We start from the raw sequence: 27,224 nt of genomic DNA, 5'->3' as shown, positions 1-27,224 counted from the left end.
TGCAGGACGTGTGCCATGTCTGAGGATTTGTGTTGCCAATAAAGAAGATGCAGGAAGATGTCAACAAACTGCTGACATCACTAGATGAAATGAGTGAGAGATCACTTGGATCCTCTCTAAGACCCTGCAAGTACAAGAGCATGAATTCCCAGCCATACCAAAGGAGAAGCAGGGAGAGTCACTGCTGGTTGGGCTGGGAAACTGGGAGGGAGTCCTGTGATGGCAAGAGATGGAAACTGGTAATTTTTGGCATTGGCAGGAAGCTTTGCTCCATCTGCAAATCTGCAACAATATCAGTGCCAAGTGTTTGAATTCCATTAGGCATGTAGGAACTTTGTAATAGTTTTCCAGAAAGTGTGGTCTGATGCTAGAACAGGTCATCCAGAGATGTTGTGGAATCTTCATCCTTGGAGACCTCCACAATACCTTGGACAAGGCAGTCTAGCTTCAGCTCTTGACCATGTTCTGAATGCTGCTTTGGACCAGATAATCTCCAGAAGCCTTTCCAGCTGGAGTTATATAATTTCATGAAAAGGTTACATAAGCAAAAGTATTCCAGGCCTTAATAATTCTCAATAAATGTGTTAAACTGTAAATAGTGTTAAACTGTAAACAAGAAAGCAAATACACACTTTTTGCACGTCATAGATGCAACTTAGCTCACTCCTCCAAGGCCCTATAGCCAGAGGTATATTTGAGCCAGTGTTATGCTTGGTTCTTGCCATATAAATGTAGTTTTAGAGTTAGGCACAAAGTTTAGGGACATTGAGGCCAGAGTACTTGCTCACACTTGTCTGCTTCTGAAGTGAGCTGCTCTCTGGTCAACTTTGTATTTTGTTTTACAGTTGGAATGACTGGGTTACATTTATTAATGAAAATTCAGAAAGTTGTAATATTCAAAAGTTGCCATCCATGTCCTCAGATGAAAATGGAGAGAGCACACTTTAAAAAGGATCCTTTAAGGGAAATAAGGAAAATAGAGTATTGTGTTTGACTGAATCTGGGTTGAGTCAGTCTAGTTTTGTTGTGATGGACCTTGCTTTTGTCCATGCTTTTGGAATCCTGGAATCCTGGGGTTTCTTACATTGCTGTGAAATATGAACAAGTTATTTGTCAAGTGAGGATCCATTTCTGCTAGATGTATTCTCTGTCATCTGACTTTGTTGTCCCTTAGAGCTGAGCTGTGATGACAAGTTTCATATGAACAATGTAACAGTCCTTCTTTCTCCATGCCACTTGTCTGTGGGACAGGAGTTGTTTCCCAGGCAGGACTTCCACTGGAATTTTGGATTCTCCTTAGGTTTCATCTTCTCAAGACTCAAACCAAGAGAGAGCAGAGCTAGGCTGTTGGGCTGATAAACAGTAGAGCTTGTTGTAGATCTCCACAAATGTAGGTGAGGAGCTGGTTTGCACATAGGAGCTGCTGTCAGAGTTACCAACTGCCTTGCTGAGGAACAGTCCATGCATTTGAGTCCTGAGTCTTATTCTGGGAGAAAAGATAATGTTTTATCCCCAAATACTACTCTATTTTACATAAAATGGATGGGTAAAATTCCTAACTTGTATTGTTGTTTTCTTTTCATGACTTCCTTCCAGGTATCACTGCCCAGTGCCTAAAATTTTCTATGTCCAGTTAACTGTTGGCAACAGTGAGTTTTTTGGTGAAGGAAAGACTCGTCAAGCTGCTAGACATAATGCTGCAATGAAGGCCCTTCAAGCTCTTCAGAATGAACCTATTCCAGAAAAATTACCTCAGGTCTGTGCTTCAGGAAAACCTTTTTTTTTTAAAATAACTTGCTTTTTCACTGCTACGTCTTTAAGCAGCATATATTGCTGCTTAAAAATTGAAATGTTGTGTCATATTTTAAAAAATACAGAACAGAAAAATTATTCTCAGAATAATCTCTCTAAATTGAAAGCAAAAATTTAATAACATTTCCCAGTCAAAGAAGCCAAGAACTTGCAAGACCTCTGGGAGTAGCTGAAAACCACTTGGGATACTGTAGGTTCTCAACAGCAGGTGTGTGTTTGCAGGAGACTACATTGAATTCTCAGTCAAGTAAATCTCTGTGGCTTGCTTATGCTGAGGTTAAGGGGCACTGGTTGCAGGTTAGCCATGAACAACACCTCTGTCACTTCATGGGTTAGAGCTGTAGGTGGCTGGAGAAGGCTTGAGGTCACACTTTGCCGAGATCATGATGGAGAGAGTACAAAGTGTTGCACTGTGTAGAGCTGAGTGTAGCTCTCCAGAGAATTGGAGACTGGTTGAAATAGAGTTTAAGGGCTGCTTGGTGCCACAGGACACCATGCAGTGCACACAGGACACCATGCAGTGGTGGGGTGTGCTTTCACCGTGGGACATGGTCCATCTTAGTAAAATTCTATTTCCTTCAGCAAAACTGGCCAGCTTGGCTATCTGTGGAAGATGATTGATTCATTGCTCCTCAAACATCAGGCAAGGGTCAGAGCCAGTGCACATCATACCCTGGCTGGCCCCAAATCCATTATGAGGTTGAGCCTCTTTCTTCCCCACTCCCTGACAGTGTGCTGCTGAGGGAGGAAGGACAGACCTGCTGGGACCCATCTAGTAATGCCATCAGTAACTCAGTGAACTTGCCTGGAATGGGATCCATGGAACATAGCACAGTAGTTACTTACTTAGTCTATCTTTTGGCCTTCATGGCCATCCTTAACTCAGCCCAGCCTTCTGTGTATTCTTCTTCCATTTCAAGCTGTCTTTTTTTTCCTTTTTATTAGAAAAACTTAATAAAGGATAAAATCTTTTATCCATATTAAGCCACTGAAATGGAGTATTTCCACCTTAATACCTAATTGGGCAAATGTGTAGAAGAGCATAAGGTGAGCAGAAGCAAGAAGCAATCAGCCAGCAGGGCAGGGCTGCTGGTGAATGTGCTCTCACAAAGAGCTATTGTGTGTCTGCCAAAGCACCTCTGCTGTCTCATAGATGTGAGGCTAAGAAAGGCCTTACAATTAAAGTGTCAGTTGTGGGAATGAGGATCAAATTTAAATCCAAAGTGTCTGAGACACTCCTGAACATATTTTATCTTCCTAAGGCTTGAAACTTTATTGCTCAGTACTAATGTCTGAACTTTGATCCTCCCTTTTCTCCACTCACTTTTAGGTTCTCTACTATGTTTGGTGGAAAAAATATGCAGGGAGTTAAATTGTAGGGGCAGAAGGGACAATGAGGGATTTTCTGGACAGATGTTTGTATTGATCATGAAAATTTAAACCATAGTTTCTAGATTAGACTATACATATCTGGTTAAACTAGAGTACAACTAGAAAACCTAAACATTCTTGGCTTGAAGGCTTGCTGACAGTCCAGTGGGCATTATATCATTTAATGTAAATTATGCCACTGTTTGATTATTCTCAATTTCAAGGATAATTTGTGAGGTATTTATTTTAGAATTAATTTAGCTTCATTTTCTATTTAATTGGTGTTTTCTTAATTTTGCTAAATGTAACCAACAGAAATCAAAAATCTCTCCCACATATATATTTAGAGATTATTAAGTATTTTTGAATTTTTTGTAGAACTGATTGTTTTCATAGTGTCAGTGCAAAGTTGTTTTTTTCTAATCAGTAGTTTGTTCTCTGGGCTATTTTTTGCCAGCTTTTTAGATTATCAGTGTCCTTTATAAAGCACAAATTTAATTGAATACAATATCAAGTAATATTCTAACTAAGGTTTTTTACAGAATAGTAGCATCCCATTCTTTATATCCCCAATTTTTTTTTTTTACTTTTAAATATTGTTCTTTTAACTCTGCTAATCTTTCTCAGTGAAACTAATCAATGCTTTGCTTGTCCTGTAAGTAATGATCTACATTCTTCATTTCAGTGATACTTTAATTTCATTATATGAAATGAGCTAGAGGTCCTACATAATTTCATTGTAACTACCCTTGTTATTTGCACAGCACCCGTTTGTTGTTTTTTTTTTCTGGAGGTTCTATAAACTTTATAATATTTTCGTTTGTATTTAGCTCCAGATCAATATCAGGCATGTAAATGGCTTTTTTCAGAATCAAAGTTTTGCAACAATTTCATGAGGCAAAGGGTGTTTCGTGTCTGCATGCTCTAGCTGAGTGCTGGATTTTTGGCCCTGTGTTATCTTAAAGATTAATATATTAAGAGTTAAAAAAGGTAGATAAAAGATGGATCAATTTCATTGTGATGTGAAGAACCTAGTGCTTTTTTAATGTTGTTTTAGAACTGTGGTATCTGGATTTTGTAGCTATGCTGGTGGCTGAAGATTTAGATCAGACTTTGTTATGTAAGATGGGAGCTCTGCAGGAATCCACCTAATTCAGCCCAAGTGTCTTTGATGTTTACCTCCACTAATAAAAAATTAGGAGTCTGGCCAAGGTTACATGGTTGTTGAGAGATCCCAGTTTGAAGTATTTCAGAGCTTTGCAGTTTGAAAATAGCTGGAAGTGAAGCCTCTGAGAACTGAGGAAATGTGACCTGGGGGACAAACACCAAAGGCAGTAGCTGCAAAAGGCAAAACTCTGACTGATCTTGGTGCTAATGGCTGTGTGAGAAAATTTAGATTTTCCTGAAGAGTAAAGCAAAGCTGAATTTTAGGCAGAATAATGTTTCATGTGCCTTTTGTTTTTTTATCTCTTTGCCTCTCTGTTTGTTATGTTCCTATGGATAAATAAATAATGTTCTGTGTTGAGCAAGCTGTTCTCTGTCACTACCTTTTCACACTGGTCATTACTCCCAGAGGGAAGTTGATGGAGGGGCCATTAAGCAGCTGGACCTGCTGAGGACACCTGTAACCTGGTGACCCAGTCAGAGTGAGGGGGTGATTGACTGAATTTCTTCTGAGAGAAGTACAGTCTTCTGTACTTGCCAACAACACAGAGTTCCTCCTTGCTTAGAAGGGGTACCCACAGAGAGCCTGAGAAATCTGTCAAAGCATCTGTTTGATCCTCATGTTTGAGGATGTGTCTGTGTACTCAGACAACTGTTATCCATGTCATTAATAAGACTAACTTCCATAATTGCTGTTTATAATTAATTTATAAATTAAGGTGTATGTGTTCCTTTGTTATGAAGCACAAGCACAATATATATGGCTTCAGCAGATGTCTGATAATGGGGTGCTGAGATGGATGTACAAATGCTGATTTACAGCCTGATGGGAGACTTCAAAAGTCTTTGAGAAATGGGGGGGAGGATGATATAATATTTTGTTGATCTTCTTGTTGATCTAAGAATTGTAGTATGATTATGTATGCCTCATTTTCAGAATGGAGAAACAGGAAAAGAATCAGAAGAAGATAAAGATGCAAACAAATCTGAGATCAGCGTAGTGTTTGAAATTGCTTTGAAGCGCAATATACCTGTCACTTTCGAGGTATGTGTTACATTTTTGTCTGTGTTACATATTTATCTTGCTAAGAAAGTATTAAAAAAAGGTGCCACTAAAACTCAACACATAATATTCATATATGAAAAATATGAATTTCAAATTCATGGGAATGATACAAAAAAATTGTCAGTGTGTCAGAGTCTAAGACAATGAATTTTTACTGGTAAACTAGATGCTCTTTCAGAACTTTTAGAGATCTAATATTTGGTTGCAAACAGTTGTGTGGCAGAAAGACAGTTAAACCATTTTCTGTACAGGGCTGTGGGATTAGAATCTGTAGCCACACTCAATCTGATTTGAAATAACCTTCAAAAGAGTTAGCCAAAGACTTTGCTCTAGCTATTGGCATTCATATGCTAGAAAAGTTCCAATTGAAACATTTCACCTTCAGTGTGCTGTCTTCAGAAAGTCATGAGTATCTTCCACACTGATTCTGTTTCGCTTATCTATTTCTACTTAAGCTTTCACGAGTTTTTTTGTTTGTTTCGTATGATTTTATCTATGAATCCACTTCTGACACCTTTGTTTACCTGAAGTAATAAAGAGCATTTGGAATAGCTCCAGTGCTATCAATGAAGCAGCTATGGGAGAGTGAGTGATACTAGCAGGAAGTTTTTCCGATGAGAAAATTCTCACAAAACCTTGTTGTAAAAATCTAACATTGTTGTGGTAGGAAGCATCAGATTTTCAAGCTGTTTTGGTTTTTATTTTATTTTTTTTAGTGCAGAAAATGCTAATGTAAGTGGCCTTTTATTATTTTATTTTTCTGCATTTTGTTTTACATTTAAACTGAGTCTGCATGAAAGACTCAGTGGATAGTGCTTATACTGGTGATGGTTATTTTAAGTATAGTCATGCATTTGCATGTGAAAAGAATCAAAACCCCTAAGCTGTGGCATGCCTTGCAGTGTGCTGTATGCAGTTTACTGACTGTCCCTGAATTGGCCAGTGTCAAATAAGCTATTTGGATCTTAGAAATCAGAGAAATCTCTCAGAAAGTAGGTAAGAAAAACAAAGAATATTATTCATGACTAAGGAATGCCTTGGTATAGCAAAGACATAGATGCTTCATATATGTGGTCTATGTGATATGGCTAATTAGAACGTTAAGAGGATGTAAAATCTAGAGGATTAAACTGGGGTGTCTGGGGCTGTTGGTGTATCAGTTTGCCACTACATGCCAATCACCCAACTCTTAGCTACGAGCAATCATAATGGAAACACATGCTTGTGTTTCAAAAAGGAAGCTCACAATTAATGTCTCAGTTTTCAAACATTATTTTCTACCCTAAACATTTTAAAATATTTGGAATAGTTCCATACCAATCAATGCACTAAGATGTAAGGAGATGTATGGTCACTGGTCACAGAGGAGCTTGGAAGCTGTAAAGAAAAGAGAGGTAATGCTTTGATTGTCTTCTTCACTCCTGGTTGAGCTTATTCAAGGGAAAGCATTTGATAAGGAGAGAGTGAAGGCAGAAATACTTTGTAAGGAAAAATCTAATGTGTGACTTGCCAAATAATGTTAGCAACATTGAAAAAAGACAGTTTTTTGCTCTCCTGACAGGTTTTGTGTTATTTCCTGCCTTTAAATCTAAATATAGGTGACATTCTCAAATAGAGTTTTGATTGAACTTGGTTCTGGCTTACTTTTCAATAAAACTGCTAAGCAATTATGGATAATCCCCAGGATCTGATGTTTCTAATAGGATTTTATTCACTAATGGTCTTGTGTTATTCCAGGCAGGCATCAAAGCTTTTTCTAGCTTTTATTTTGTGTGTGGTAGCTATAAAATGATCTGCCTTTTCTTCATCTGACAAAGCTTTAGCCAATGTTCCAACAGTGCTGGATTATGCAACAAAGTAATGACCATAAATATATATTAAGTTCCATGTAAACATGTCCTTAGAATTGCATGAGGGGTGAACAGTCCTTTTGTGTAATGAGGCTAGTTTTAATTGTCTAGGAACTTTAGGATGATTTTAACAAACTTTCTATCTGTTCATTTGTTATATAAAAACATTCATTTGTAACAAGGAAAAGCTTTACTCCATACTTGTCACTCGTGTATTATTAGCTAACTTTGATTCATCAGCTTTTAAGTCAAAATGCAACCACTCTAAGGCATTTGTGGGGGTTCCCAATGAACATTTAAAGGATTATTACAAAAGTTTAAAGGATGATTACAAAAGTGATTGCTGTAGGAATTGTTAGAGTAGCTGTAGAATGGTCAATTCACTTCTTACTTCTGCCTTGACAGTAGGCTAAAATCTTGCTTTTTTTTTTTTTTGTTTCAATAGATATGTTTTTTATTTCTTATTTGTCGGTAAGGAATAGTTGAGCCTAGAAAGCATAACTGAGGTCAACAGCTTCAGATATTAGAAATCATTGGGGTGTTTCAGATTGCTATTTTATTTTCAGTATTTTTCTTTGTATTGCAGTGTTATTTCTTTAGAATAGCAAATATAATAATGTTTTTTTCATTCTCAAAATCAGAAGTGAAGGCGTAGAGTGCCTAAACAGGCAAATTTTCTGCCCCTCCATCCCTCTCCATTGTTCTGCTGGAAAGTGTTCTTAAGTCCCAGTCCTACCACAGTAAGATTCTGCAGAGAATCATCAGAAATTCTGCATTTTGAACCAGGGACAGGCCAAATTGCAGACTCTGGGAGAATAGTTCTCAGCAGGAAGTTTCATACCTATCTGGCTTCTGCTGTCCTGGGGATTAAAGCTTTGGATGACTGACTACTGAGTAACTCTCACTTGGGTTTTGCAGAATGGTCACCCTTCTCATGGCAGGTTTTACACTTTGACATTCAGACTCTTCCTTTTTTCTTGTTTTCTTTTTTTTTTTTTTTTGTTTGTTTGGGTTTTTTTTGGTTTTTTTTTAATTTATTTTTTTCTTTTTGTTTTTTCCTTTGTAACTGGGAAAATCTGGTGGGTCTACCTGCACAAGCTCCTGGAAATATGGAAATACATTGATATGTTAATATCTTATAAATAATCCTGTATTCATAGATGTAGGTGATATGGGTTTTTTGATCTGATTTCTGTCTCCTCTAGTTTTGGGGGGAGTTCAATGTCCATTTAATCTTGCCCTAATCTTTTGAATTTTCTACCTGGCATCTTATTAATAATTAAAGCAGTGTTACTCTTTCACTGTAATGATACTTCTGTTTTTCATTTGTCAGCATGATTCATTAAGTTGAGCCAAATTCATTCTTGATGTAACTTGACCTTAGATGTGTTTTGGCCCCATGTGTTTTCTCTTGCTGTAATTATTCTTTAAATCCATGGAACAGAAAAAGAAAAGTGTATTGAACTGTCACCCTTAATCAAATTCTCAGCTTTAAATTAGTCATGATTAGGTCCACAGGTCGTATCTTTCAACTGAGGAAATAGTTTAATGTCCTAATGTGTATAGTGTTCTTAGATAGCAAAGGTTGAATTTCTTTTTAGTGTTTTCTGTCCCAAGACTCATAGCACAACTGTTTGAAATCATATGGAGTAAAAAGATCTGAAATCTGGGGTTAACCAAAAATGTTGTTAGGTAAATATTTTTTTTGCTTAATTACTAAATTTGGATGTTTAGATTGATCCAGATCTCATCTGAATCCTATGGGGTTCATTCCATTGACAGCGCAGAATTTTTTCCATTTACACGCTAAGATACAGTTTTTAATGCTTTCCAGTCAATTACTTACCTTGTGTCACATACTTAAAATTTAAAAGATGAAAAACACACCTGAATGCATTAGTTTTTTATTAAGAAATATGTTTTTGTGTATATGAAAATATAATCTGGTTTTCTTTCTCTCATATATTTTTTTTGTGTGTGTGCGCATTTATATACATATGAGAAAACTTACATAAACTAATATTTTAGGAACTCAGCAATTATATTTCTTAACCAAGTTATTTTTTCCTTTTTCATCTGGTCAGTATAGACATTCCTGTGTATTTTATTAATACATTATATTGCATGTAAAGACAAACACTATATAACAGTATTAGTAGAACCCCAGAAAGATTAAGGACCTTAGTAAGGTTAATTTAGCTATGTTTTACAGCAAGCATGTTGTAATACTTGGATAACAAAGTACAGGGATGGTTTGAGGTGCTGTAAAATCGGGTGGTTATGCTGCAGAGTGATGAAGGTGCTCAGCATGGACACGATGCCCAACTGTGTCTGAGAGCAGGAGATGTTGGCACTGGGCTCATCCCAGCTCCTGCTGGCACTGCAGCATCCTGGGGCTCAGCAGGGCTCAGTGCATTGAGGGCATTGCTGCCTTCTCATGTGGTCAAGCTTAAGTGGGCAACTTCAAAGTGAGGCAGTGTTGAAAACACTTCTGAAATGAATACCTGGAATCTTAGAGTGGTAACACTCCTGGATTACGACAGAAAAATCCCATTCTGGCATAGATGTTATCTTATTCTGGGAAAATGGGACTAACTTGTCTGTTAATTTTAATTTTGTGTCTTTTAATTGATATATGCTGCAGTAATTGTATTTGCTGAGTGAAGTTGCCACAAAAGAGAACTTAAAAAATAAATACAGGCCTAAGGAGACCTCATTACACTGCAACAGCAAAACTAAATAATGCAAGGGACATGACCTTGATAAAAAGAACTTTAATACAAAACATGTTGTAATAATGTTAAAATTGAAGGTTTGAGCACATTAAAACTATAGTTATTACACCAAGAAGGCCCTGGTACCTTTACCTCAGTTCCCATTCCCCTCCCTCCTCAGCCTAAGGACACATTACTCTTCTTCAACAAATGGTTTGATATAATTCCATCAAGTGAAAAAAAATTTGTATTGATATTGATTTTGAAGATATTATAAAGAGTTGCCTGTCAGATACTCTAATGTCTCCTTATACATATTACCTATAACAAAGATTAAATTAGTTAGCTGCTTCCGCCCATCAAACAAAATAACTGAACCTTTTCCTAAATGAGGTCTCTTAATTCCTGATAGACATTGTCCAGACCAGTAAATGGTGTGTGCATACACAAAGAGATGGATGGCTATCCTAGCACTTGCAGTGCTCTGATTTGGGGAGGAATACATCCTAGCATCAGCCTTCTGAAAGGAGATGTGTGTGTGTATGGATACATGTATGTATGTATGTATGTAAAACCGAAGACAGAAAAACACCTAAAGGAAGGTACAGAATTCAGTACCTAATTTCTTTCCATATTAGTATAACTTGTTGAAGTGAAGTATTTCAAGTGGGTTTTCTCACTTTGTTATACTAAATGTGTTTGGAAGGGAATAAATGAATTTTTTTTTTTCAGAAAGTTTTGGCTTTTGTGTGAGTTATGGTGGCTCTTCTGGTAATTCTTTTCAGTCCTGTTGGGAGGGACAGCTGAGAGTCATGGAAGCAAGAATGTGTCAGCCTTTCAAATGTGTGGGATATTGCTCTGAGCTGTGTACTCTGGCAAGGCAAGAGTTGAGAGCAGGCATCCAGCCTGCACCTATTGAGACTGAAGTTTGGGACTATGAACATCCAATGGTTTGATGAGAATTAAAAAAAATTACAAACAGGTTGAGGTAATGCCAAATTAATACAGTTTTGAATATGTTTTGTATGAAGAAATAGCCAAAGCCTGGTAGACCTTCATGGATTTAATTGCTTTAGTATGTGAAGCACCTAGCAAAGAAAAAACCTATCAGCCTTGGTCTAAATATGCAGAATTGTTGTATATTGTGTTATTCTATAAATCTTTAAAAATGTAGGTCTACTCTTACTTTCTGTGAAACACTGAATATGATGGTTAGATTTGCTTTATCCAACTAGTCCTAATTTTCTGTCCTCAAACCTCATACTGTCATTAATACTTGTCCAAATTCTGTGGAAACAATCTAATGCCTTCAGTTAGCAGGAAAACTGTACTAATAATAAGTTCATTGCAGAGATAACAAGCATTAAGTTATCTTCTTGTAGAGTGCTTTGACTCAGTGTTACTTTCTTTTAAAAGGTGATTAAAGAAAGTGGACCTCCTCACATGAAGAGCTTTGTTACACGAGTTACAGTAGGAGAATTCACTGCAGAAGGAGAAGGCAACAGTAAGAAACTCTCAAAGAAACGTGCTGCAATGGCTGTACTACAAGAACTTAAGAAACTTCCTCCTCTTCCTGTGATTGAAAAGCCAAAACTTTACTTTAAAAAGCGTCCAAAAACAATATTGAAGGTATGTGTCCACCTTTGAGACAATTAAGAATGTTTGCTCAGAAAGTAAGAGTCAGATTTAAAATCAAGAAAGGCTTATTTGTTATTTTCTGTCAATATTGTTACAGTTGCTTGCTACTGTCAATATTGTTACTTGTTTGCTTGTGCTAATATGCCTGGGCTTCTTTTAAATCCTGAGAATGCTGTGGGATCCTCAAACAGAATGGCTTGTAAATAGCTCACATCACTGAGGTCTTCAAGGGTTTGGGTTAGGTCCAGTGGAAGATCAAGCCTTCCAAGCAGCTCTGTCCAGCCATGTGACGTTTTGGCATCATCTCCTCAGAGAATCCCTTCTAGCATATTGTGGTTCCCTCCCTGGGCTCTCTCTGCTCCCCAGTTTGAAGAGGGAGAGAGATACATGAAAAATTAAATTAATGAAGCGCTACTTTAGTGCTTCAATACTTTACTAAAAGTTTGGCCATTAGAAATCTGTACTCAGGATACAAAGTGCAGAGTTCTGAAAGAGCAGCCACCAGAAAACTGCTTAAAAATAAGCAAGTACTTAGGAGAGTGCCAAACTGAATTTGGAAAATGTACAAAATACTTATTTGTCACCTTCCTCTTTCCATTTGCCTTCAATACAGAATAAGTGATTTTTCAGGAAAACCTAGATTAATTAGATACCTGTCTCCTATTAAAATCCTGCAGATCTAATTCTCAGAAACTTATATGAAAAAGTAGGCAGGAAAGTGATTTAATAGAAAACCATCAGCATTAATGCAGCTTTAAAGCTGAAAGATTAGAAAAGTCTTTTGGCTTTGGCATTCACCAAACAACTTGGAAAGTTTTTCTCAAGAAAGAGGCTAAGGGTATAATAATGAAAAGATTTCTTATATTACCATATACCATTTGCCATTGTGAACTTAAGTTTAATTGTACACAGTTGGCCTTGTTAGAAAGGGACATTATTGTCAAAATAAGCTGAATATGTAGATGGTTTTTATTTTTTGAATATCCAGACTTCTGAAATGCTTTCAATGTGCCCATTTTTTTCAATTTAACTTGCATGTGTTTTGAGCATCAAAAAAAGTGGCAACAAAAACTTCTTTTTATTTGCATATATATTTATGAGGCTGTATCTTATGGCCTGCTCTTTATTTAGCCTGCTCTGCATTTTGTCTCTGCCTGGCTTCTTGCCCACACAGCTGCCCTTGTGTATGACATTGTCTTAGCTCTTTCACCTACATCTTCTCTAACTACTTCAGCAGTTACACTATGTAGGATTTGCTGCAGAGATTTCTAAATATAATATCCCTCTCTGGTCTTTGCTGATCATTTCTTCAGTTTCCTGAACACTTGTTTGTTATTTGAGAAGCTCAAGCATGCATGAGTGCTCATCTTCTCTTAGCCTGCAAATGGTTTCATAAAAGGGAAATAGCTTCATAACATAATAACAATTTTACATTCAAATGCCATTAACATTTGCAAGTGCATTCTTTATGTTATCCCATATAAATCAGTTACTTATGACTTCAGATAAATTTTTGTGGGTCTTAATTTCTTCTTAAGATCTACCAACAAATACTTTCATAGCTATGTGCTTTGAAAGAGCATTTGCTGTGTGAGCAATAATTCATTAAAAGAATTTCAGAGCAGAGTTTTCAAGGACTGTAGTTTTTCCCCTGTCTGTATAATCTTGGGCAGACCACTGTCAGTCCTTATGTTTCCCTGGCATGAGATCAATTCCCCCACCAACCATACTTTTGGACATGTTGTTGTGAAGATTATTGCCTGTTAAGCATTTGAAATACTTTATGGGTGGTTCATCATAAGCAACAGTTCTAGGGTAAATTCATATGACACACAGAGTAAACCCTCTGCACCTTTAGTTGCAAGGTGCAACTTGCAACTAAATTTGGAACTAAACTTGGAACTAGGATGGAAGGCCTGGAGTGATTAGAAGGAAAGCAGGAAGGCTGGAAGAGGAAGCACCCTTATGTATGGCAAATGGTTTTTGTCCCTGTGTAAATCCCACCCCTTCTCAGGGTACTGCATGTTCCAGCATTGTGGCAAGCTATTTTAAGGGGTTAGGGGGAAGGGTCCTAGAAACAGGGCAGTAAGATATAACTGACTAATGAATCTGCTAATTTTCATCCATCCTTATGAGGACCTCCACAGATAGGAGAGGGTTTTTGTGGCTTGCAGATGCAAGGTATACACATACCTGCAACAGTGGCAGACAATTTTCTTTCCACAGCTTTGAGCCTGAGGATTCTTGTCTTTTGTCTCATGATCACAAAATGGAAAGTAAGTTACTTCTTATTCTCTCCAAGGGAATATTACAAAAGAGAGAATCCTAGTAAATGTTATTGAAGCAGTGTAGTAATTATAGGGATATATACTGAAATAATGGTTCTTTCCTTTAATCCTGGTTTAGACTGGACCAGAGTATGGTCAAGGAATGAATCCCATCAGTCGTTTGGCTCAGATCCAGCAAGCCAAAAAGGAGAAGGAGCCAGAGTATGTTCTTCTTTCAGAGAGAGGAATGCCTCGCCGTCGGGAATTTGTTATGCAGGTACCCTTTGTGTCATGTTAGAGATAATGGCCTTGCTAAGTATTTTGCTCAAACTCAAACAAAATGGTGGCATAATATGAAGTGGAACTCCTTCTGTTTAGCTTTTTGCCTTGCTGTCACATATACAGGAATCATATGAAATACAGAAAGCCCATCTAAACTTTCTTCTTCCTCTTAGTGAAACAAATGGCCATTGAATTATGTGCCCTCTAGATGTTTTTCATGTGTTTTGCATTATTTTACACTCTTTTTTTTATTGCACCTGATTGTTATTGTCTTTATTCCTAATGGTTCATGATTTATTTACTTTTACTTGTTTTTTTGGAAAAAAATAAAATTGGACTGGTGTTGATCCAAGGATTCCAGCAATACGTAGTATTCTGAAATATGGACATTAATATCTCCATATTATCGGGCATTTTGGCTTTATAAAATAGCGATGTAAATTTTTTCAGCTTGCCAGTTTCTTTGTGACTTTGTTATCTCTGAAATAAAACAAAAAAAGCCAACCACATGTTTTAGACTGTCCTGTGACTGGACCTAATACTGAAACAGTAGATCATTAAAATTCCTTTCAAATTTAAATTAAGAACATGTACAAAAAATTGGCATAACTGTGATATTTTGTTAGATAACACAACAGCAGGTTGAGAAAGATTAGAATCAGGACAGGATTCTGTATTCTTGTGTTTGCAGTCAAGGGTAATTTTGTGCCGGAACAACTCAGAACAGCACCCCAGCATGTTTTGACTTCTTGTCTACCAGCCACACCAAAATGTCACTTCTGATCACAAGCAAAATTTTTGACGTTCCAGCACCTCCTTCTCCAGAAAATTAGTTATGTTTTCAATTCAATCTCTTAAGTTCTTCCTTCATATCTATGAAGATAAGCTAGTGATCTTAATTTTCTTGGGCCTAAGTGGTCTTTCTTCGTAATTTATTATTTTTCTCTCTGAAAGAAAAAAAAAATATTGTGTTCTTTTGTGTTGCAGAATCTTTTTTTGAATATAAACTTGGATTTCTAACATTTTATGAGATCTGAAAGTATTTGAAAAAGAGTGATTCTGTCACAGAAAATCTCTTTTCCCATGCTTAGACCCCCATGGGACTGTCCATAGTTGGTAGTTGCTGTATGAGGCCAGAACAGTGTAACACAGTATTAGAAAGACAGGCTGGAAGTTTAGTTTTCTGTTGGAGGAGTGTCAATAATGGCAAAGTCTTCGGTTTGTATGAAAAAGGAATTGTAAAAGCAGTGATTATGTAGAAGATTCCTGTATCTAAGAAGATTGTGAAAGAAAGAGATAAAGAAACTCCACAGAGCAGTTGCTTTGTTACAAGTACTTTTAAACTCCATTTTCACCCTTTTGTAATATCTTCACACTAAAATTATTCTACTATTTATCCCACCTTCAGGAAGTCTCAGTGGATTCATTATGACATGCAGAACACCTTATCAGAATAAAATACCTTTGTATAAACTACTTAAACCATGTTTTCATTTAATTTAATTGAATGTGGAAGTAAAATATCCAGAGATAATATGTTCATTTTTATCTGTCACACAAAGAGCAAGTTTAGATGTGATGAAATGGATCCAATTACTTGTCCTGGCTACTAGATAAACAGAAGAAAACCTCTGATGACATTAGTTGGTGTTCTGTTCCCAAAGTTAATTTCAGAAAGCTCTTTCTCTTTGTAGTCAGGCCTTTAATCCTTGATAGAGGTTATAATAATAGCTAAACCAGTTTTACAGGTCTGAGAAATAGCAACACATTGATTTATTGTGAGCGATGTTATAAATTATCTTTTTGTCTTGTCCCATTAAAGTCCCTCAATTTTATTGCATAGAAACTTGTAGCAGATTGGCTATTTTCTAATTGTTATTGTGAACTGCATGGAAGATAAGGTTTATATTTCAAGATTATTAATATTTTTGGCATAGGTAGACAAATCTTTTTTGCTTAATGATGTATATATATGTACTTTGAAGAGATATTCATGATTATTATTTATTTACATTCTCTTCTTAATATTTAGAATTAGGAGTATTTAAATAAATAAGAGTTTAAACTTTTAGGAAAATACATATATTATTAATTAAGGAAAGTGAACAATTACTGAATGGCATAAGCTACTAAATTACATAAACTACTAAATATAATTTATTCTTTATTTAGCATCTGTATGCCTTTTTTAAACCATTTTTTTAAAGCTCCTTCAAAACTGTTTCTGGTCTTTGACCTCTGGGTTTTGGGTTTTTTTGTTATTCAGACCATCTTGATGATTTTATTATTTTTATTTGATTTTGCTTTCCTTTTTTGACATGGTTTTGAAACTGTGCAGTATTTTGAGACACAATTTGGCAAATAGAAGGGCTTAATGGACTGAGCAAAATACACCAATCACAGAGCTATGAATGAAGAACAGTGAGAGTGCTCATGTCACAAACCAGACATATACAGCACCAAGAGTTTTAAGAATGGTACCAAAGCCAAGGATTAAGTTGGAGCCACACATTTTGTGGATATCCATTACCTACAGTTTGTCCTTATTTTGGGGTTTTAATTTCTCCTAGTGTTATGAAAAGCATCATGTTTGTCAGAAACCCTTTGTACTGTACAGAGCACAGGTACACTGAGGAGCCTTCTTTGCAAGGACTGTTTGGCTCAAAGCTTGTCAGGTGTAAGCAGTTCCAGCCCCTTGTTCCTTGCAGTGCAACAAAGTGGGAGGAAGGCAAATATGATTTTCTTCCTTCTTTAGAAGCCACTCTCATTAAATCTCAAGTCTGTTTGTCTGTCCATTGCTCTGCATACTGTTCTGATGATGCTGGGGAGCTGCTGCAGGCAGCACTCCTTCCCACAAGAAGGAGGAAGTTCACATCCTGAGGCAATTCCAGTGTTAACAGAGAGGGGGAGAGGAAGAATAGGGGTGACACAGAGGCTGGTGGAAGAGAGAGGCAACTGTGTGTGCACTGAGATGCAGAAAAATGTAGCTCTTGGGTATGGGTTTGGTGATCTGAAAATCTAAACAAGCCCTTCTAAGTGAATACTGTGGTCCCCTTTTGCACTGCTGTGTCTTTTTCAAGATTGCATCTTCCTCAAAAGAGCTGACAGCTATTGATAGATCAGCAAGAGTATTATATGATGATATTAAGGAGTATTGCATTTGTCATGATTATGATCAATTTTTTCCTTTTAAGGTAAAAGTAGGCAATGACATTACTACTGGAACAGGCCCAAACAAGAAAATAGCTAAAAGAAATGCAGCAGAAGCAATGTTGCTACAGTTGGGATACAAAGCCTCTACTCCTCTTCAAGACCAGACAGAAAAGGTGAGAACCAATTGTTGTGATGCCCACAATTATCCTTGTCTAGGTTTTTGAGCTGTATCAGCTAATCACTTAATAAAACTGGAAGCTTAAGCTTGTGCACACCCTATTTTAGGGAGTTGCTTGTCACAGATTAGCCTTTGTTTAGCTACAGCTCTACAGCTACCCTTAATATTAAGTGCAGCCTCTGCTCCTGTGAGAGTAATGAGGTACAGAGTTCCATAGAATAGTGTGTGTGCAAAAGTGTTCATGTGATCCATGCACCTATTTCTGCTTGCAAATCAGGATGAATGTACCTCTTGCTTTTATTCCATTTTGGGCATTCATGAGAGCCCAAAGGAACAGAAAGGAACAACGTTAGTAATTTTCATATATGAAGTAGTAATCAATGTTTATCTTCCCATTGCATATGCACTAACAGGATTACAGGAAAATAATGGCCTTTTCACATTTGATGACTGATAAAGAAAATATGTGTCACTTTTTTAATGAAGAAGGAATTGCATTTTAAAATCATATGTGTTGCAAGTATGTATTTCCATATTAACTACCCGTAACTTAGCACTCCTCTCCTGTCTTGAATTTATTGATTAGGGCTTTTGTAACCAAAATTGGCTGTTATAGTTTTGCCTTTTGTTTACTGAAAAGATACTTGGTAAGGTATTTAACTAAGCTGTGGATCCTAAACAGTTTCTGTCATATACAGGCTCACTGCATGTATATATTTTGATAATTACTTATATGTTTACAGTGGCTGCACTAGGTAGCCAACAGAATGTTCTGTTGGGCTTTTCTAGGACTACATAATAAATCTGAATATAGTATATGTGTACACATCTATGTGTATGTAAATATGAAGATACTGTGTTCCATATGTTCTATATTCCTAACCAGGAAAAAAGAAATACTGTACTGGTTACTTGACCCCACCTTCTTCTGTTTCACTGTCCTTTGAGAGTAGCAGCAATATGTGTGCTGTTCACACTCACCTTCACTATCTTCTTCACTATATGTCTTAGTCATAGACAAGTGTGAAATACTCTAAACAGAGTCCTTGGTAGCTGGATGATGTTCCTAGTGAGAACACACTGTTCAGACAGGGCCATTTAAAAAAAACTTCTGACTGAGTCAAATGATAATTCATTTTCACCAGAATGCTGAGACATTTCTGCTGTAGAATACACTCTCTATGGTATAAAACTATCAACTTTTTCTTCACAGCCAATTTTATCAAATGGCTTTAATAAAAAACAAGTCAAAACAGAAAAATCAAATTTTTTATTCTAATATGAAAACATAGGTTGTCATTCTAGGATTTTAAATTGGCTGAACTAATTTTACAGTATTTTTCAGAGATAAAGCCTGAAAAAATTCAGCCCACAACATAGTTTCTTTGCAGAGCTCTACATAGTGGAAACTTGTGGTTACATTGAAATCCTTACCAAAAAATTGAGTGGCTAAAAAGGGATGCTGCTGCTTTGTTTCCCTACATTTATTAAGCTATTGCTTACAAGTGCATTGTCTTTAGAAAATCAGGCTTAATTGCATACTTGCAAATACAGACATTTCAGGATTGGTAGACTAGTGTACAATGGCCTAATATTATTCTGAATACAATGAACAAACGTTACTGTATCCAAAAACTGTGAAGTACTCAATTTTTATGTAGTGGCAGAATCATAACAAAATTTTAAAGCTTTGTTGGGTTTAAGGACATGAAATATCTAGAGCATCTGGTTTTATCTTCTGTATATATGTCTGGACATATCTAGAGATGCACAAAGTTAGTTTGTGTAGCTGAAGGAATTTTAACTCTCAATTTAAACTCTGGTGGAGAAGAGGTAATAAAGCCCTTAGATCTCTATCAATTTGAGCATTGCAAAATTCCTTGCATATAAATTGCAGAATAAGGACATATCATTAGAAAATACTTGTTTCACTGTTTGAATCCAAAATGGGTCCCAGTGTAGATTACCTGATGCAGCAGGTTGGCATCTAAATAGGTAATTTTCACCTGTATATTTTTCAATGATGTTAAAAAAGGCAATTCTTTTTTCCCCTGTGCTCCCTTTTCCTCAAGTCCTTCCATTCCTCCTCCCTTAAAAATAAGCAAAACCAAATCCAGTGGGCTTTTTTTTCCTTAACCCTGGTACATAAAAAGTGACTGTATTTATTGTTTTAATGGAGACCTAAGAGCATTATAAGAGCAATGTGTAGTGCTGACAGCAGCACAAGTAAGCAGGTAATGCAAAAAAGTAAAGGCTCTGCTCTTTTCTGGATTAAACTGATTCCTGAAAGAAATCAGTAATGGTTTTGCAGAGCCTTGAGGAGAGCAATTTGGAGGTATGCTGGGAGACATTTTGCAGATGTCAGAATTTCAGCTGTATGGATGAGAATGGAGAGTTGTAGTAATTTTTTCATGTTTCCAGCTTTTTGTTTCTTCTTGGCACTTGTCTTCTCTTAGAGAGAAGAAAACCAAGGTAGATTGCATTCATGTGAGGCAGCAGTACTAAGGATCACTTACTCATAGAGGAATTATTAAATTCTCTGTTATGATCAAGTTAATAAACAATAAAAAAGAGAAGAATGAGGAAAGCTGGAAATCTTGTCTTATTGTAACAGTGTGCTTGTGCTGCCATCGTGTTACAGATGGTCAGGATGATTTTCTGACAAAACCATGCTGTTGTTAACAGCAGTAAATACAAACATATTTATAGATTTCATATTGCTTACTCATATGTAGAACTGTTGTCACCCATATTTTCAAATATACATATTACCTGCTTCATAATATGGATAAAACAAGTTATATGAAATTAAAGTGTATGGATGTAGGTGACCAGTTTGAAAGCTGACTGTAATGCCTGTCCTTCTTTTCCATCAAATATCTCCCATTTTCACTGCACATTGCCAAGGCTCTTTGGGATGTACATGATGATGGAAAGCAGGGAAACAATCATCGAAATACCTGCTTTTCATGGTGTGCTCTCTAATCCTCTTTTCCAAGTAAGATGTATAATCTAGTGCTCTGCATTATGACATGGTAGTAATCTAAACAGCCTTAATGCAACCTCTTGAGATGCAGAGGCAGATTTCAGCTGGTTGATTTTCCTTCTCATCTCTTTCACTTTCCAACCCCATCTTCGAGAGCAAATGATTACAACTTTGTTCTGGCGTATTGCCTGCTTTGCTGTGAGTTTTTCTGTTTGCATAGAAAATCCCAGTGAAATCTGAAAAGGATCATTCATTTCACATTCACAGAGCTGCTTGTCAATAGCTCCTAAGTAATGAGGAAGATCTGACTTTTTTATTCAGTTTTATACGTACACCTAGAACACTGCTATCTTATTTACTGCATAAACCTCAGTATTGGCTTAATTTTGAACCTTTGTGTTAATTGTTCTCCTTTCTCATGTCAGAGTAATACCCAGTATTAAACATAGTAAAATTAATTTGAGGACAGTCAGCTTCCTCAAAAGTATATTAAAATAATTGAAAATTGCAATATTTTTTACTTCCACTTCAGTGACTAAATCAATTTAAAATGTACTTGTTAGTAAATATTTTTAAATTACACCCAAAGTACTTTATATTGTTTACACATTCCTTCATAGGCGGTAATTGGGATCTTCTTGTTTTAGAATGTAATTTCTCTGTTGACTGTTTATGTCTTCAGCTGAGAGCTGCTTAAAACATTTAATTTTATTTAAGTCTGATTTGGTAACACATTGAGTTGAACCTAATCCTTGGGGAAACATTTATATTTCAGTGTTAGGCAATAGTTGTTAATGTTTACCCATGAAGGGTACATTTCTCAAATAACCTGTCTTAGGCAAAAATTAGGATGAGTTAGCAAAGTTTTGTGAACAGATGTGGCAGTCTCAACTCATCCTTTTTAGTGTATTTCAACTAAATTTATAAACAGGAGTGTTCTGTTTAGGGAGCAGTTTGCTCTTTACTTACTTATCTTTTTCTACCTGTTTCAGCTTGGAGAAAACAAAAGTTGGAATGGCCAAAATGTTGGGTTTCCTGAGCCAACAAGTAATAGTAAGTATTGCTTTCTAAATTTATATTGATACTTATTTCTCTTTGTCTCTGTACGATTTGGATTATCCAAGACAATTGAAATGCTTTTTGTAAATGTTTTAGGGGTTTTGTTGCAATTAGATGAATTAACCCCTGAGTGTCCTGTGTGTGGGTGTAGGTATGAATGAGTGCAGAAACAAGGAAATTTTTATCTATTAATTGAATCATTGAATCCTTCAGTTTGTAAGGGATTTTAGGAGGTCACCAAAACTGCTTGCTCAAAGCACAGTCAGTGCAGAGTTGAGATAAGGTTGCCTATGACTTTTAACAGTTCTCTAGTGATGAAGGTTCTGTAGCTTCTCTGGGCAGCCTGTTCCAGTGCTTAACTGTCTTCACATTGATTTTTTTTCCTTTTATTCTTGTCAGAATATCTCCTGTTTGTTTATGGCTGTCATCTCCTGTTCTTCTGCTATATACCTCAGTAATGTGCCTGGCGCCATCTTTTCTGACAACTTCTTCTTAGATATTGGAAGGCAGGTGTTGGGTCCCAACAGATTTCCATTATCTAGGAATTTATCTACCAAGACTCTAAAATCACAGCTTAGAGACAAGAGAGACACGATGTCAAAATTCTTGCTAAAGCCAAGGTAAATGACATCCACTGCTCTCCATTCATAAAACCAGTCATTTTATCATGAAAGGCAATCACACTCTGTGCCCAGAAGTGGCTTTAAGAGGACTGCATGATTTTCCCAGGGACCAGACTGAGGCTGACCAGCCTGCCTTTTTTGAGTACAATGCATTTCTCCAGGCACTGGAGATTTCTTCTCATCTCCAGGACTTTTTGAGGAGAACAGAGAGTGGCCTCATAAATGATGCAAGCTGGTTGACTCAGCACACTGAGATAGATCCCATTTGGTGCAATGGCTGCACAGGAAATTCCACCTGAATATGAGGAAGAACTTTACTGTCCAGGTGACTGAGCACTGGAACAGGTTGCCCAAAGAGGTTATGGAGTCTCCTTTACTGGAGATATTCAAGAACAACATGGACACAATCCTGTGCCGTGTCCTCTGGGATGACCCTGTTTGAGCAGAGGGATTGGACCAGGTGACCCAACTGTGGTCCCTCCCAACATGACCCAATCTGCAATTCTGAGATTTTGTGATTTATATGGGCTCATTTCTAGCTTTTCTCACAACATCCCTGACTCTGATGAGGTTCTGCTACTGGTAGTTCCTCTCTTCCTTGAGCTTTGTCTATAAGACACAAAAACCCAAGAAACCATGTTGGTCAAGATTGAATTTGGTTTCACTGCAACAGGTAAAGAATAGGACAGAACTTGGTGAGTTTATAACTAGATTTTTGCTGTTTAAAGTGGTAAAGATAATATAAATAGTACTTTTTCACTTCTTCTTGAGCCCTGGATTTTTCTCTAGAATCACGTGTAGTTTTGAACTTCTTAAGGGTCCCAAACATTATCTCCCTCAACTAAGGATTGTAGAGATATGGACACACACATGAACTACCTTCTATTTTTTGCCTATATACATCTGAAAGACATGCTCCTAAAAGCAGGTTTTAAGGAGTTTCAGTAGTGTTCCATTATTTATATGGTCTTCCCACTCACCACAGAGGGACCCAGAGACCTGAGGAATAATTTTTGCTTCAACTTACACAACACTTTGCTAGTGTTTAAAGTGGTCTTGGATGGAGCACATGCCATTGTGTTTCCCTGAAAGGAAGGATTCTACAGGATCTAAGTCTTCCCATTAATGGCTTCCTTACAGCCCTGTCATCAACCCCCATCAATACTTTTAGATGATTTGTATTTGTATTGTCAAAATCTCTAAGGACAAGATCTGTGAAATATCTTCAAATGTTAGCATCTTAGAGTTTGAGACAGAAGCATAAGACCTCTATTTTTTCTCTTGTCCTTTCAGTATCTTGTAGCAGAGATACTTATGGATGAAAACATGATTTTCTGTTAAACCAACAAGAAAAAACAATCTCTTAGGCTGCTCAAGACAACTTTGACAGTTATACCTTTAAATCCAAATCTAGAAGGAGAACACAAAGGCAAACTCATTCAACAGCAGACAAGATCAACAAGAAATGATATTTTAAACTTGTACCAAATAACTTATTTTTCACAGATCTGCTCACAGACCTTTTTGCAGCCACCAGAGCCACAGTACAGAAACAGTTTTTCATTCTGGGACACTTTAGTAATGCTTGATGCCTTCATTTCCATTCTTCTGCTCTACAAGTAAATTGGAAGTTGAAAGAGATGGAGCCTGCCAATAGACAGAGCATTTGTTCAGAGACCACTGTTCTTAGTCTCTTAACCCCCTTTTTTGAGGGTTCCAATCTAGAGGCAACATTAATAATAAACAGGTGATTTAAGTGTATAATAGAAAGTTAGAGGGTTGGAATGAATCTTAAAGATTATCTAGTCCCAACCACCCCTACCATGTGCAGGGACACCGTCCACTAGAACAGATTGCTCAAGTATTTATCCAGCCTGACTCTGAACACTGCCAGGGTGTTTTGAATAAAAGAAATCACTTCTATGAATGATCTCTCATGCACCTGTGAAGTGCAGGGTTTTAAAAGGCAGTTCCAAACAAGTTCCACAATTTGAGATTAAAAAGTCACATCCTTTCAGGTGTGAGTATACTAGTTTATTTTTAAGAACAGCACTTTTTGGAAGGTGAATTTACTCTTTGAGTTTTTAAAGCAATTTTTTAAAGTTAGGAAGCTTTAAAGAGGGCAAATAGAGCAGCTTCCTCCCTTTTGTATCCCTCTTAAAAGAGAAATGTACAGTTTGCATTTCTTGTTACCATAAACGTAACTTTCAGTGATCTTCAAAATCTGAGGCTCTGAGATTACTACATCTACCATTGGGCAGCTTTTATTCATATTTCCAGTCATTTTATTCCAGGAAAACAATTGTGTCCTGCCAGGCCAGGCTATTGTGCATCAGTTTCCTTTTGCAGACAGATAGTCTTTCTTTGTGTACATAATGCCCTGTGTTTCCATCTGAATCAAATAAAACTGGAATAGTAAAGGGAATTTGTATACTTCAGTACAACAGAAAACAAAAATCATAACAGTTCTATATTTTAGTACAGTTGAAGAACAGATTTCATGGTTCTCTGACAACATAGTTTGTTTTTGCAGAGAAATACTCTACAGTTTGTATCCTCCTAATTACTAGCTCAATATACATTTAGTATTGCCTATTAAATATTCTTGAATATTAAATTTTCCTGCTGCCCTCTATCATGTTACTCTTGCATTATCCATGTGGCAAACCTCACTTCTGTTCCTCCAACTCACTGGCAAAGCTTCTTCCCATAGGTTTACTTCTTTACCTGTCTTCATTTCACAATTTCAAAAAAAGATGAAACACAAAGCTATTGGTTTCTTGGTTTGGAATATCTTTAATATTCTTCACATGTGAAATGGCAAGAACACTGAGTTTTTTTCCCTTATGCTTCTGGAAGAGACTTTGAGAAATTGTGAGCAGACCAGAAGTATTTGCAGCCTATATAGAAGATGTTTACTGTAAACAGAATCTCATTTATCTCTCTTGATTTAAGTAGTTATCAACAGAAACAAAACATGCAACAAATAAACAACCCTATTGCAAGTGCACTTTCATGGAAACATATTTTTGTTTTGTATTTCTGGATGGGGTAATAACAGACATCATACAAGATGTGTTCTAGGAGAAACTGTAGATAAGCTATTAAAAACAGTATAAAAATAAAAGTAAAATGTTACTGTGTTTATAGATATTATAATTCAAAGAAGGAAAAAAATGACCATAACTGTTTTTACAGGTTTCCCAATTTCAGGTTTCTATTGTATAGGTTTCCTTAACCTAATTCTAACAATTCTGGGAGTCACAAAGTACTGAAAATCTGATAATTTAAAAAAAAACACATTCAGAGCAATCTTACCTCTCTGTGAAGGACAGACTCTTTGTTTTTCTTGCCTAACATTTTATTAGTAGGGATTCGTGCATGACTTTACAGTCTTTGTTCTTTGGAGTACATCTGCTCCTGCTGTTTGTTCACCACCTGAAATCATAACCATTTGTTTGTGACATCACAATTAGTTACTGGGAAGATGATTAGATTGTCACCAACAGATGATTATGATTTCAGATGGTAAATGAGCAGCAGGAGCAGATGATCTCCTAAGGAACAAAGATACTTGATCTCATACAATTGTTCTCAGTGACAAAAAAAAAAAAAAGGAAAAAGAAAAGAAAAAAATAAATAGATATTCTGAAGAGTTTCTTAAGTCTGTAATAAAAAAAAATTTGTATTTTTCTGTAAATAACATTTTTTATTATTTTTAAAACTCTACTTCAATATAAGTTAAGAAATATAAATTAAGAAATATAAAAAATACAAAAAGATTTACATTCAGATACTTTCTTAAAAGTTTCTTCACCAGCTTTTTGGAGAAGATAAATGCAACATAAATTATATATTTATGAAATTTTGCATACTAATACTATTTCGCTCTGAAGGAAACAAAATTTTTATGAACTTTGTAGTTCTGGTCCTCAGCAGCTTCAGAAAGATATTTTTTTATCTAGTCCTCTAATTGTTTGTTTTTCAACTGGGGATTTTGGTGAAGACTTCCAGTAGATAATTTAACAGCCCTGTGTTTCCATAGCAGGAACAGAAGTCTACAGTTTTGGAATAAATTTTTTTGTGTTGTAATTTGGGCATTTTTTTGTGTGTTATATTTTGCTGAAATATGTAATTCTTTTGGATATCTTTCAGAGGTGACTTATAGTGAATTGTGTGCATTTTTACTTACTAAGTACTGCTGTTGCATTGGACTTGGCTTTTGAATTGCTTCCAAATTTACTCAACTTTGTCAATTGTAATGCTCTTGCTAGGAGTTACATTGATACATCACTAAATGTTTGCTGATTATTTGCCATTCTGACTAGAAACCACAGTAAAGGAATTGACAACACCACTTACCTGATGAAAGGCCACAGAACAATAGTTTTCCATCTGTTCATTTTGAAATTTTTCTTCTGTTTTGTGGGGATTTTTTTAGCTAACAAACTATCAGGTGAGCCTTATACCATCAATGGTGCAGTTCCTTCAGCTGAGCCATTTGTCTTCACTTGATATGTCTCACAGCCTGTTCTAGCTCTTATCACAGCTGGTTATGTTTAAATAATACCTTGCCTCTGTAACTGCTGAGTTGATTTGCTAATTTTCTAATTAAATTTTCTTTCTAACTGAAGATAGTGAAAAATTAAATTTAGAAGCAGAGGAGATTTGTTCAATTTTATTTCTTTTCTAATTTACTGAAACTAGGAAATCCATGCTGCATTTGGCATTATTAATAACTGATGTGTTATTTTTCAGTTTCCTCTAACAATGAAAATAATTTTATCCAGTGTAATACCAGTTAAATGCATCTTACATTTATTTGATAGTTGAAAAAACTTCTAAACCACCTAATATTAAAAAACATATTAACAAAACAGGGAAGAGAGCGTTATTTTTTCTTTGCTGTTTTGAGAACTAGGGACAAGAGCCAAATTAGCATTTTTATGTGTGAGTGGGATTTGGGCTCAACTCTGGAGCATAAGACAACGACTGCAAGTGGTCCTTCTCTATTTCCCACATTTCAGTTAAGTGCTTAAAGTTCTGCAAGGTTTTCATCTT

At 36.2% G+C, this 27,224-nt stretch overlaps 1 protein-coding gene across 4 annotated transcripts in view; it reads left to right on the top strand.

Moving 5' to 3' along the window:
- The window catches only part of STAU2 (staufen double-stranded RNA binding protein 2), a 172,162-nt gene that overhangs the window by 51,916 nt on the left and 93,022 nt on the right, over positions 1 to 27,224 (top strand). For all 4 annotated transcript variants that reach the window (XM_064706228.1, XM_064706231.1, XM_064706230.1 and 1 more), the window contains exons 6-11: positions 1,597 to 1,756; positions 5,285 to 5,392; positions 11,394 to 11,606; positions 14,022 to 14,159; positions 17,359 to 17,490; positions 21,474 to 21,534. In XM_064706228.1, coding sequence (XP_064562298.1) covers positions 1,597 to 1,756; positions 5,285 to 5,392; positions 11,394 to 11,606; positions 14,022 to 14,159; positions 17,359 to 17,490; positions 21,474 to 21,534 — 812 coding nt within the window. The remainder of the gene's footprint in view (positions 1 to 1,596; positions 1,757 to 5,284; positions 5,393 to 11,393; positions 11,607 to 14,021; positions 14,160 to 17,358; positions 17,491 to 21,473; positions 21,535 to 27,224) is intronic.

This window comes from Zonotrichia leucophrys, chromosome 2 (assembly GCF_028769735.1).
Source record: "Zonotrichia leucophrys gambelii isolate GWCS_2022_RI chromosome 2, RI_Zleu_2.0, whole genome shotgun sequence".
Lineage (NCBI taxonomy): Eukaryota > Metazoa > Chordata > Aves > Passeriformes > Passerellidae > Zonotrichia > Zonotrichia leucophrys.
Note: the sequence above shows the minus strand (reverse complement) of the source record. Positions and strands in the feature narration are given on the sequence as shown.